The sequence below is a fragment of the Nannospalax galili genome, unplaced genomic scaffold (assembly GCF_000622305.1).
Source record: "Nannospalax galili isolate Female #2095 unplaced genomic scaffold, S.galili_v1.0 scaffold2643, whole genome shotgun sequence".
NCBI lineage: Eukaryota > Metazoa > Chordata > Mammalia > Rodentia > Spalacidae > Nannospalax > Nannospalax galili.
Window position 1 is genome coordinate 25,335 of NW_008349716.1, and position 12,874 is coordinate 38,208.

Sequence of the window (12,874 nt, forward strand, 5' to 3'; positions counted from 1 at the left end):
GAGACCTTGTCCCAAAAAAAGGAAAAAAAAAAGCTAGTAGCCTACACTTGGCAATTTCTAGTTGTTTTACAGATCTAACATTCTAGACCTGAGGCCCAGATACCCTAGGGGAGAGAAAAGTACAGTGAATGGTAAGGTAGGAGGGGTGGAAATGGGGGAGGCCTATGGTTCCCAACAAACAGGCTTTTCTTGCCTAGGATCCATTGTTCATACACCTGGCCCGCCATGACCCACGACTCACCATCCCAAAGAAGCCAGGCCTGTCCTCTGGCACGTGCAGCTCTGGGTATACTGTCTCCAGGAACCACTTGAAGTCTTTACATTGGAGGTTGGCCCGGAGCATCTTCCTCTCTGTCACATCCCCAAAGGGTTCCTGAGAAAACAGAATGGCAATCCCAACAGGTCCTGAGACTTCCTATCTACACCCGTCTTCACTGAGGTCACTCAATAATGAACAGCTCACAGCTTTTACATAGGGTGTTCTGAGTACCAAACACAGAAGGCTCAAACAGCCACTGTGTTATGGCCTGCACTGAGCAGAAGAGACTGTTACACCGCAGGTCCTTCCCAGAGGCTTGAGCTCTAGGGAGGTTCAACTAGGTATGTGAGGGGAGGAGACAAAGCAGTTGCTGACAGAGCCTGGGAGCCAAACTCTAGACCTGCAACAGCACCCCAGACCTGTGCATCATCCATCATGGAACCCGCGACCACAGGCCATCCTCACATACAACTAGAGGAATGGCAGCCTCACCATGACTTAGGTGGCGACACTGTTACTGTCAATAAACAAATATTCACTCTCAAACACAGGCACGGGTTTCAGACGTAGTCATGAGTAAGACTTGCTGCACAATACAGTCAAGTACAAATGTATACTTGACCATGGTACGAGCTCAGCACTGCAGTATGAAAGCTCATGGAAGTTTGGTTTCATGGGCAAAACCCAGGAGAACTTTTGAATAACCAAGTAAAGCTTGCCTCCATGTATTATAGCAAATATTCAGGCAAAAGAACACGGAGGGCTGAGATATGAATGTCCCTGACCTACCATGTTAACTTGTTGAAAACAAACAAGTAAAATATTGAAAGGATAATAGTAAGTGTCCAGGTAACTTTTCTGATTCAGCCATTTCCCAGTTCTTTCTTCAGTGCATCACTGTACCTGCCACAGCTTCAAACAAAAACCCACCTTCAAACTCAGCCCTTGGCAAGCAGCCTACAGGTGCATTTAACACCCCTCGTGTGTTCTGAGGGGCACCTTGGGAACAGCAAGTGGAAGTTCCAGATTGGGTGGGAGTGAGGAGCACATGCTTAACTCTGCCCCAATGGGCAAGATAGAGGACGTTAAAGCAAATGACCATGGAGTCCCTGAGTCACAGGGCCATGCAGGAAGTCAGGCTATGAGTCCAAGAGCTTAGCAGAGCTGGACCAGAGGCTCCCTGAAGCATGCAGGCCCCAAGCCTGATGCCATCCCATCAGCTACCAGGCCTTGGGCAGGTTCCTTAAGTCTATCTCTCTCAATGTTTCAAGTCTCTCATCTATAAAATGAGAATTTGGGTGCTACCTGCAGGGCTGCCAGAAAGCTTCAGAAGAGATTTCCACTGAGGGCCAGGGGATAAGCTTGGAAGAAGGCTTTCTTGTGTCACCCAGCAACTCCCATGTGTACAAAGCTCTGATGTGTAGAGTTTGCTAATATAGAAGCCATGGGCCCAAAGCCTTGCAGAGGAAAAAAGGGGAGATCAATAGGTGTGCAGGGGCAGAATGAGGCTCTGAGGCAGACAACAGCCCCTAAGCTATGTGCCTGAGGAGATACGCAGGCTCTCTCTTACAGGGCCTGAGCACAGAGTGCAGGGGCTCAGCCCAGTGTGTGCCTGGAGTCCATAGGGAACAGCAATAGGAGAATTTGTCCAGGGTTTGTGAACATTTCAAGGAGCTAGAGAAAGGCTTCTGAAACGACATGAGTCCTTCAGCTAAGAAGCCAGGTGCACCTGAGCGGTAACTTAAGACAACAAACTGCTTATCTCACACCCTGAGCATGTGGACTCAACCAAGCTTACCTCAAAGAGGACAGTCATGATGGGCGCACCATGATGGGCACAACATGACACAAGACACCACATGTAACCCAGAGAGGCTCTGCTGGTACAGCCAAGCCTTGCTATTCTCTGGTTCTGAACTTGAAAATTCATCCAATTCCTAAAATTGATTTGTAACCCTAGATTACTGCTCATGGTATTTTCACAATGTCACAGACATTGCGAAAAAACCCTTCAAGTTATTCAACCCTCACACCCCAGGAGTCTAAAGAGGCCCTGCCCTGCATTCTTGTTTTAGCGCTCACACTGTTAATGAGTCTTTTTCATGATCTGGGAGAGTCTTGTTTTTCACTCTTTTTTGTGTGTTTTTTTTATTATTTTTTGTATGTGTTACAATGCCCTCAGAGACCAGAGGAGAATATAGGATGCCCTGGAACTAGAGTTATGGATGAGTGTTAGCTGCCACATGAGTGCTGGGAACCAAACCTAGGTCCTCTGCAAGAGTTACCAGTGTTCTTAACCTCTGAGCCATCACCTCTCCAGCCCCATGCTTTTTACCTTTTCTCAATGTGTTGGTGACTTTACCGGCCATCTAAATTGGCCCCCAATCACAGTGCTAAGTGCCATCTAGTGTTTCTAAATGAAAGAAGGCTGTGGTGTGCCTTAGAGAGAAAACATGTTAGGTAAGCACTGTGCAGGCATGAGTTATGGTGCCCTTGGCCATGAGGTCACTACTGATGGATCAACAATGTATGTTAAATAAAATGTCTTGAAACAGAAACACACATAACACCATCCTCACTGGCTGGTAAACCTGCTGTAATTGGAGTCTCACAGGAACCTAACCCTATAGTCCCCTAGGAGCAATGGCATGGTACTCACTAATTCAGGTTTGCAGCAGTTTCATAAAACACGGCTCGGTGGATAATGAGAATCAACTGGGTATTACTATGAATGAAGGAATAGATGTTCCCATACTGGATCACGAAAGCCCAGTTACTCCACTTTCTTGGAACGAGATCCACTGCTAGAGAAACCAGACTCAGCAGCTTGGTTCTGATGAGGTGGGTAGATTGCAGGTGGGTGGGGACTCACCATACGGGCCCAGGGGTTTTGGTAGTAGTACAGTTCTTTATATTCATCCATGCACACTTCAGCAGCACGCATACTGTTGGCCAGGGCCTTGGTGCGGGAGTAGGGAGCTTGCTTGGGGAACACATGGCCCACATGGGAGCAGGGGTGTGTTTCCAGAGTGCCACCACACTGCCAGATCTGCAAAGGAGGTGGAGAGGAGAGGTCACGCAGTGAGCAAGGAGTGGTTGCTGGCCCACAGAGAGCTCAGCCAGGAGGTGGTACCCAGAGGTCATGAGGGACACTGCCAAGACGCTCACCTCCAAGGAGACGGAGGCCGCTTACCAGCATGCACATGACAGGGCACACAGAGAAGAGCAAGAAAGCAACCCCAAGTCAGACAAGGCACGGGAGCCAAGAACCCCAAAGTCCATGCACTATAAACCCCACGTTTGACTCTGGAGGGCCAGAAGAGCTCGCAGGCAACCCACCTCCTCAGCATGCCAGGCACGGTGTCATTACCTGATCACCTAGCCACAGAAGAGAGGAAAGCAGCAAGGAAGAGGAGAGGTTTGAAACGGAGAGAGGAAACTTCTAGAAGAGGCAGAGCAGTCTGACACCTAGGAAGAGGCAGAAAGGCCATTATAAGCAGGCAGGGTCATCCAGGGCCTCATTTTCCAAAGAATGCTATGAACAAGCCCAGCATCTGGTGTTTATAACGTAGGGCGTGAGGCTGGAGTTGGAAAGGAGGTTAAATTCTTCCTTATTAACCACTTTCACGACAGCAGGTCACTATATAATTATTGCTAAAAATCTATAGTTTGATTCCATTGACTGGGAAATAACACAGAAGCTCAGGTTTTTTTTTTTCAGAGGGGCTCCAAGGGCAGTGACTAGCAGTCAGGAGCAAGGCCACTACAGAGAGCAAATTCCTAATCTCATCCTGAATCCATCACGTCTGACTTTCTACACTGAGCCTATGAACCTGTCTTTTTAACACAGTTCCTGCAGTCTTCCAGTGGTTCCAGTTTGAAAGGCACCATGTTACACAAAGAGGCTACCTCCTAATCAGCTAGACAGACAGAGGCTCCATGAGATGGGGTCAGGAAGCAGCTCTGTTGCTTCACTCCAGGCTCTGTTACTAACTCTGAGTGACTGAGTCACCCCCCTCTCGAGACTGAGAGAAACTAGGAGATTTGTGATGTCCTTTCCAGTCCAAGTCTTTAAAAGTACATTTTTTAAAACAGTTAAAAGTCAAGCAGGTTAATAGGATAGGCATGTGGCTATCACACAGAATCACGGGACTCATTGCCAACATGGGATGTAAGGCAGGGAGGGGAGAGGGAATATGAACTGAACAAAAAATGAATCCAAAGAGCAGAATACTTACCCTAAAGGAGAATTCGAGGTTTTCTCCTCCCCAAACTTCCATGCCTTGTATCATAAGACCCCAGATATTAAAAATATCTCTTACTCACAGCAAACAGCCCCCGAGCCATTGTTGGAGACCTAGAAAAGAGTGATACCCACATTTCAATGGAAATGCCAGGAAGCCATCAAGGATGGCTGAACTGCCTCCCCGCCTGGAGCCTACGTCTATCCATCCATGAGCATACCTGAGCTCATGCTCTGTGCCCTGCACCAGGCTGGGCCTGGAGGCATAGATGTACCCCACTCTCCCTGCCTTGAAAAAGTTCAGACATCTCAATAAGTGAGCCCTGTGTATGACACACGTTAGCAAAGGCTACCCAGGGCCCTGTGGAACAGGGGCAAGGGCAGGGGCAGGGGGCCGGAGGCCAGGGCTAAGTTTTACAGAGGCAGTGAAGTCTGTGGGAAGGTTGGCTGGAGAAGAGGAGGGAATGGCCTCCAGCATTTAATGAAGGCCCAGAGGTGGGAAAAACCCCAGGGCTTTTGTGCATGTTTGTTGTTTAAATGAGGTCCTGGGAGTGGAACCCAGGACCTTACCCATGCTAGGTAAGCATCCACCCCCAGGCCTCTTGTGCTTTTAGAATATTAGAAAACAAGAGCTGGGTAGCAAGTGCTTGCTTAACATGTGTGAGGCCCAGGGTTCAACCCTCAATACCACAAGAATAAAAAAGGTAAATCTGAAACATACCAATGTAATATCTATTTGTGCAGCAAAGATATTTAATAAACAAATGTTGTGAGGATAAAAATGAAGTAAGGGAGGCGTCAACAGCTAACCATGGGCCTTCTTTCCTGCCAAGCTGGCTGGGTGTAAGGAGATGCATTCAGAAAGGTGAGTGCCAGGAAGGCAGACACAACCTGATAACATCGATGGGGGACTGCATCAGATCCCGCTCCCGCTGGGGAACCACGTGCCAGGTGAACACCAGCCGCCAATCAAAGCCACCGATCTGGGGCTCTCCAGAGTTGCCCAGGTACTCGAAGGTGTTCCAATCAATGACATCAATCACGGGGCACACCACTGCCGACTCCTTTTCCTGGATCCTGCAAATACCCAACATATTGTCTCATCTGTCTCTGCTCTGGACCGGCAGGATAACCAGGAAGTCAAACATGAACTCTTATCAAACTTCCAGCCAAAAACAGGCACTCCTGGGTGAGAAGACCTACCTCTCTTATTTAAGGGTCTGCAGCCATGTCGGGGGGGGGCAGGGGGTGCGGAACGCTGAGGCAGTGAGGAGAAGCTTTTTCTTCTCTGACTGACCATAGATATTCTGGCTAAACTTGAATCCCATTTAGAGAGTCAAGATGTGTAAAACTCAAGGTGACTTAAAGCAAATTTTAAAACAGATTTTAATTTCTCAGGAGTACACGAGGTTCCATCACAATAAAACATCTTTTTTTTAATATAATTTCATAACACATTTTAAAAATTTTATTTTATTATTATTTTTATGTGTATGAGTGTATTGCCTGCATGCGAGTGTGCCCGTGTCATGCAGTGCTGCAGAGGTCAGAAGAAAGCTTCGGATTCCCCTGGAACTGGAGTTAAGGACAATTCGTAGCTGGCATGTGGGTGCTGGGAATCGAACCTGGGTCCTCTGCAAGAGCAGTCAGTGCTCTTAATCACCGAGCCATCTCTCCAGCCCCCACAATAAAATATCTTAAGACATCAAGAAATAATTATGTCTGATGAGTGAGATGGCTCAGCGGGTAAAAGCCCCTGCTGCCAAATCTGATGACCCAAGTTCAAGCCCCAGGACCCACATGGTAGAAGGAGATATCAACTCCTCCATGTTGTCCTCTGGCCAACTTGCATGCACTATGGCACATACCTGCACACATACACACAAACACATGCATACAAAATAAAATGTAGTTTTAAAAAATAATTATCTCCCAAGAACAGAAGATAGCCTGAAACCAGCAGGTCAGGGTTAAAGTTAGATTCACAGCTCTAAGTATCTGGATGCCACTCCAGTATCTGAGCCTGTTGCCTCCTCAGTAAGGCAGGAATGGAGATGCCTCCTCACAGAGCTAAGATGAGGATTCCCAAGGGAAGGTTTGCAAGCTGGATGTTTGGTATGCTTGGCTCATAGCATGCCAGGAGTGCTACCCGACATGATAACCTAGACATCGCCCCATTTCCAGGGGCTCCTGGAGGGAAGGGGCCATGATCCAGCTTAGACTGGCTGGTAGGCATAGTCTACAGCTCTAGGAGTCTCAAATTCAGTGCACACCAAAGTCTTTGAGGGCTTTGAAAACATGCAGGAGGCCAGGACTCTCTCCTAAGAGTCACATGCAAATGGTCAGCTGCAGGGCCGGTGTCGGTCTCTTTAACGTATCTCCCAGGTATTTCCAACGGACAGGCAGTGTGGAGACAGACAATCCTCAATGCTAGTGGCCTTATTCACAGGTTCGGGGCTGCAGTGAGATTCTAAGTATTATGGGCTCATCAGCTCAAAACGAAGGGTGGCCTTCTCACGTTTCACACTGGCAGAGAGGTAGGCATCTATGCACCATAGGGGCAGAATTTGAGGGAGCCCATTAGCCAAGTTCCAGATGTCACTATCTTTCACATTACCTCAGCCTCCATCACATCCCTGGTGATGCTCTTCAGAGGCAAGGGGAAAAAGAGCAGCTATGGCACCAACAGGAGACAAGGAGCCAGAGGGAAGGAAGCAGCAAAGTGGGGGTGGCTTGGTGTCACCCAGGAAGGGAGAGATGGGTCCCCAGCTCTTCCAGACAGATGCTGACAACCAAGAGTCAGAGGCTGTGGGGAGGCTGTGGTTTCTAAGCTGCAGGGTTGCCTGGCCTTTGGTCCTTTGTCCTATGGAGGGGAGCCTACACAGAGGCCCCCTCACACCTTCCTCTCCCTCTGGGGGAGCTCCTGGCTTGAGACAGAGCAGGGCTCCTGTCTTCTATAGTAAACAACGGGAGGATGCCAGAGAGACAAGAGACTGGGAGACACAGAAACAGAAGCCAGGCCTGTGGCCAGGTAAGAGGCTGGGGCTAGCAGGGGAATGGCCTTAAAGGTGTGTGTGTGTGTGTGTGTGTATGTATGTATGTATGTATAGTACTAAAAAAAAAGTATTTTACTATTAAACTAGTATAAAGGTAAATATAATACAGGCTAGATTCATTAGTATATACTCCCATATATTCATTTTGGTTCTGATTTTAAAAGAAATTAGTATTTTTTTAAAAAAACTTTTTTTTTTCGGTCTTTTTGAGACAAGGTCATATTTTTTTTAAAAACTTTTTTTTCGGTCTTTTTGAGACAAGGTCTCCCTATAGCCACAGCTGGCCTGGATTCACTAATGGAGACCAGGCTGGCCTCAAATTCACAGAGATCCACCTGCCTCTGCCTCCCGAGTGCTGGGATTAAAGGTGTGAGCCACCACACCCGGCTAAAAAAAAACATTTTTGTGGGGGCTAAAGATACAGTAAATGGTAGAGCTTTTGCCCAGCATGCTTAAGGCCCCTGGTTCAATCTCTAGTACTACATGAATGCGTGTGTGCGCGCACACACACACAGATCCATACACACATACACACATACTCCTTTGGGTCACTGAGTTTCAAGGACCCCAGGTACAGCTCATACTGGATTTAACTGCCAAGTGAGTCAGTCATGTTTAAAATAAATACATCCAAATGTATATTCCCAGAACTAGTTCTATATTATGACAACTTTGCAAGTTTGAGGGAGGTGTCACTCCCTGGGTCTTCTATAATAAGAAGTAATATAAGTATTATAAGAAGTAATATAAATTATTACTTCTGGATAAGAAGTAACAATAAATACAGCCATGGTAACAGGTCTCCCACAAGCTGCCATGCTATAAGCACTTTTCAGGAATCACATCATTTCCCAGCATGCCATTACAGAGGGCCTGCTGGAGGCTATCTAATGCAGGCACCTGATCCTCCTCAGTAGCCAAGATGAGTCCGCCCAAGCACCCTTGTCCCCAGGGGTGGCTCACGCACCTCTGCAGTAGCGGCTCCGGCCACCCTTCATGGCATTCACAGTGACAGTCCAGGAAGGTCAGCACATCACCCCTGGCTACAGAGGCTCCCAGCAGGCGGGCTCGAACCAGGCCTTCCCTCTTGCCGGCACGGAGCAGGCGCACCTTGGGCAGCCTCGACAGCTCGTTGGCCAGATGCTCCTTCAGGTGCTCTGGGGACACAAGCAAAGCAGGAGAATCACTGCCACACATCCTTGGCAGGGCACCTCATCTCAGACCCAGACCCTCAGATGGTTCGTATCATAGTCTCCTTTGCTTCGAGGCCCAAGGCCAGGCTGAAAGAAATTGGTCTGCTCCTCAGCAAACAGACACAATCAATCAGTCTTTTTTAAAAAAATTTTTACTTATTATTATTTTTTAATTTATATAATAACCACAAGGAGATTTTTATTACAAGACCACTGACATAGTCAATAACAGTTTACAGAGCAAAGACGCATCTCTTTCAAAATTGGCTATAATTTTTAGGTTCACAGTGTTGAATTAATACAGTTACACATTATTGTACTCAGTATAAACCCTATATGACATAAAATTGAATGAGGTTTTAACCTTTTAAAAAGATCCCCATTTCATTTTAAAATATACTGCTTCATACAGAAAAACTCATTTTTAATGCTACTAACATTTAGATGTTTGCACATGCTTCTCTAACCTCTATCTATCTGATTTTAATTAGCCGCGTTGGGATACACTGGGGTCCTGGGCACCTGAGCATGGATATAAATTCATCAGGTAGATTTCAATGGTAATGTTTTTCATATCTACTAATTAACATGAAACAAATTTTTATGCTTCTTCCTGTCATCCTGGGCTGAGGGACGAGGTCCCGTTCATCACTGCCTGACCAGGAAAGCAGGGAGGAGCCAAGCAGAGCTGCTGAAGGCATCCCAGGGCCTGGGGCCCCTTCTCTGCTCTGTAAGTGGCCACAGTGAGAGGAAGGGGAGGCCTGGCCTTAGCAAGAGCTGATCCATGAAGGAGGGCATTCTGTCTAGCACTCCTGCCTATGCAGAGCTACCTAATCCCACACACATAAAATAAGCAATCTGACATGTGCTTTTAGATTCACATGTTAGTGAAATGGTGGTATGTGTAGGAGGAAAATTTAGTTTTAAATTCTGACAAAATTTCATACAAACAGAAGTTATTGTTTAACATGACCTAAGTATTCACCAGGCACGAACCCAACACATTCCCATCTTGATAAAATGTGTAAATTTCAAGAGTCATAAACTTCCTTACATAAATTCCTTAAGGTTGAGCCAAATGGCCCAAACTGGCAGCTTGGCTTTTGATTAGGTCTTATCAACTGGTCACTTCCCTGGCTGACATAGACTGGTTACAGGGGCACTTAACTCCTGCTGTGTCATAGTCTGCTCTGGTGGCTTGGCCTTATCAACTGATCACTACAGAGACTGCAGCCTCAACCTGCTGTGCCAAAAGATAACATGCCTGCTCATCCTGAGAGAAAAGCCTCAGGAAGAAGACCCTCGAGTACTCCAAGGACACTGACACCTGACACCAAGCAAATTCCTACAGCTGCTTTCAGCAGAGTTCATATACAAAACCAGACTGTTCTGTCCTGCTGATGTCTGTATCCATGGGCAGCAGAGGCCCTTTGCTATGTTCCCTTGAATAAAAGGAATATATTCCTTGCCTGTTGCAGGTCTGTCTCCGGTTCTTATTTCTTAACTGTAAACTCCTTCCTTTTTCTGCTCTCCTAAATCTGACACACCTCATCTCATTTAATCCACACAATGATCCTACAATGTAAGAATTACCTACTCTGTTTTATAAGGGACTGAACTAGTTAAGGCCAGAGTGTAAGAGTGGGGATTCAGGCCTACACAGTGTGATACAGAACCAGGGTCTCCATGATCTCATTTATTTCTCACTAAGACTCTGAATTTACTCAGAAGTGTGAATAAATCCATTCACAAGTGAGAAACTGAGGCTCAGAGAAGACAAGTGACTTGGTCAAGGTGCCAAGATGGTGTAACCAGGTAACAGTAGAGCTTGCCTCAGACCCAAGTGCCCTGACCCCAGAACTCGGTGATCTCTGGTCTCTCTACTCAGCATCAAATTCCAGCCTGACCAGCAAAGACACTGCTGCTTGTCCGCTAGTCCTCACTCTTCAGGGATTTTAGCTGAGCTCACAGACAGCAGGATAAAGACTGTTATTTCCCAGCCTCCCTTGCTGCTAGAGCTGGCTAGGCTACCACATTCCACCAAGTAAGAGGTAGGAAATCTTCCTAAAAAAAAAAAAAAGAAGAAGAAAAAAGAAAAAGGGTGTGTTCTTGCCCCCTTTTAACTTTTCTGACTGACTAAATGAGAGGGAGACTGAGGAGTCAGCCTGGGTCAAGCAGACTGCGGCTGTACAACCTCTCAGGGGGAGAAACTGTTAAAAGGAGACAAGTCCAGACACACCACACCAGTGATGTGAGAGAGCCTGAATCCCTCTCCTTTGAAGTGTCTGAAAGAGCAGCCCAACACACATGCAATCAGAGCACATCCTCCACACTATGGTCAGACAGCCCAGAGCACGACCTCAGCAGCTGCTGACCTCACGGTGGCCCAGGATGAGAATTTGGTCTGAAACTGCCCCTAATAATGAAGGCCACAGTTTTTTATCTATTGCCATGTCTTTATTTTCCCTCCATTAGGCCCAGCAGTCCTCACTGTAGCCAGTCAACCAAAAGTCACTGACTGAAGTCATTCCGTGGATACACTAGTTCCAACCAAGCCAAGGCTGTCCTGTTCATGGGCAACAGACACTCCCACCTTCCATCCTTGCCCAGCCTGCCTTGCCATTCCTCACACAGCACACTGAACTCTCAGACTGACCTACACCTACTCATCTCTCTGAAGTTCTCTGGGTAGCTCCTGCCAGGCTCTTATTAAAGTCCCAGCACGCTATGGTAATCTCCAAGGCCCTCCCTGATTTGGCCAAACTCCCCTTGTGGCTTTACCTCCCATGTGACCTCCCCACTGGCCAATCGCTACTCATTCCAGTTCCTCATGAAGGTCAGGGGACACAGACAGCCCATCCTCACTGGGCACACTCAACCCCTCCTTCGTCACCTCCTTCTCACCCCAGTCCTTGCCACAGGACTTACCTCTGTCACTGTAGTCATCTACTAGGATAACTTCCTCTAACAGAATGTCTGGGGAGGTCTCCAGGACACTGTAAACTGTCCGAAGGAGTGTTGACCAAGCTTCATTGTAAAATGCTATGACAACAGAGGTACTAGGCAAATTCTCATAATTGTATTTCTTCTCTTTGCACCTGCAAGTGGAACAGCACATCGGGAATGAAGAAGTCAGCACGGATTGGTCCTGGGGATAGAAGGAGGATGGGGACATGGGTCACAACCTACAGGCTTCTGGAAATAATCTCCCAAGGCCCCCTGTGTGCCATAAAGAGTCCCAAGAGACTGTAAGAAAGATTGTAACCACGACACCCAACTACCTCTGCCTGGGAGATACTGGTTTTAAACTGTAAAGCTATATGTAAATTTGAGCAGCTTACAGAGTAGGCAGAGTCAGAGAGGGAGACTGTCACTCCCCTGCCCTGTAGCAGTCTTATCTATCCACTCCATTCTAATCCCACTGCCAGTTTTGCTTGCTCAGACAGACTGCTCCCTCCTCCTGGCAGTTCCTGCCCTTTCCTCCATTCTCTTCCAAACTTCCTGTCCCTTTCAAGAGTAGCTCAACCCTGGTCTCCTCTAGGAAGCAAAGCATCTGTCCTGGAGAGCCAGTGGCCACACAGTGCTACTCCAGTACCTGGTTCCGTCCGTCTCGACAGGTGCCACTCATAGTATTTCTGTCACTTGGACTGTGCCCACCTTCCCCAGCATGCAGCAGTCACTATGCCTGACAAAGGTGGAGTGCTGAAGGCTAGAATGTCCTGGGGGAGCGCCGATGGCATGAACCACCTCCCTGGGATCCAGCTCTCTCTGCTCCATTAGGTGGAAGCCCTTGTGGATGGGGTTAAGCCCATCCAACCCCAAGGATGGGCCCTGACTGACACTCACAGTAGCCACTGAGTTCTCTGTTTAGGGGTTTGCTGTCACTTTCCACTGAAAGCTCCCTGGACAACACAGTACTCTATCCTCAAAGTGACAGATAAACTCAATGTCATGGGCATAAGGGACAGTGCCTGGAAATTGTCAGCAGGAAGTAGTTGATGGCGAGATGGGAGGACACCAGAAGCACTAGAGCTTAGACACTGGGGCCTGGCCCGGCGATCAGCCAGCTCTGTGAGGAGATAAACATCAGGCCTCTGGCTTCCTGGCAGCCAAGGCAAGGCCT

General features: G+C 47.6%; 1 protein-coding gene across 1 annotated transcript in view; it reads right to left on the reverse strand.

Moving 5' to 3' along the window:
- The window catches only part of LOC108489985 (polypeptide N-acetylgalactosaminyltransferase 12-like), a 22,540-nt gene extending 10,659 nt beyond the window's left edge, over positions 1-11,881 (reverse strand). Inside the window, 7 exon segments of the mRNA XM_008847053.3 lie at positions 242-373; positions 3,132-3,308; positions 4,498-4,542; positions 4,544-4,616; positions 5,394-5,579; positions 8,526-8,715; positions 11,680-11,881. Coding sequence (XP_008845275.2) covers positions 242-373; positions 3,132-3,308; positions 4,498-4,542; positions 4,544-4,616; positions 5,394-5,579; positions 8,526-8,715; positions 11,680-11,869 — 993 coding nt within the window. The 5' untranslated portion in view covers positions 11,870-11,881.
- Between the last annotated feature and the right edge of the window lie 993 nt (positions 11,882-12,874).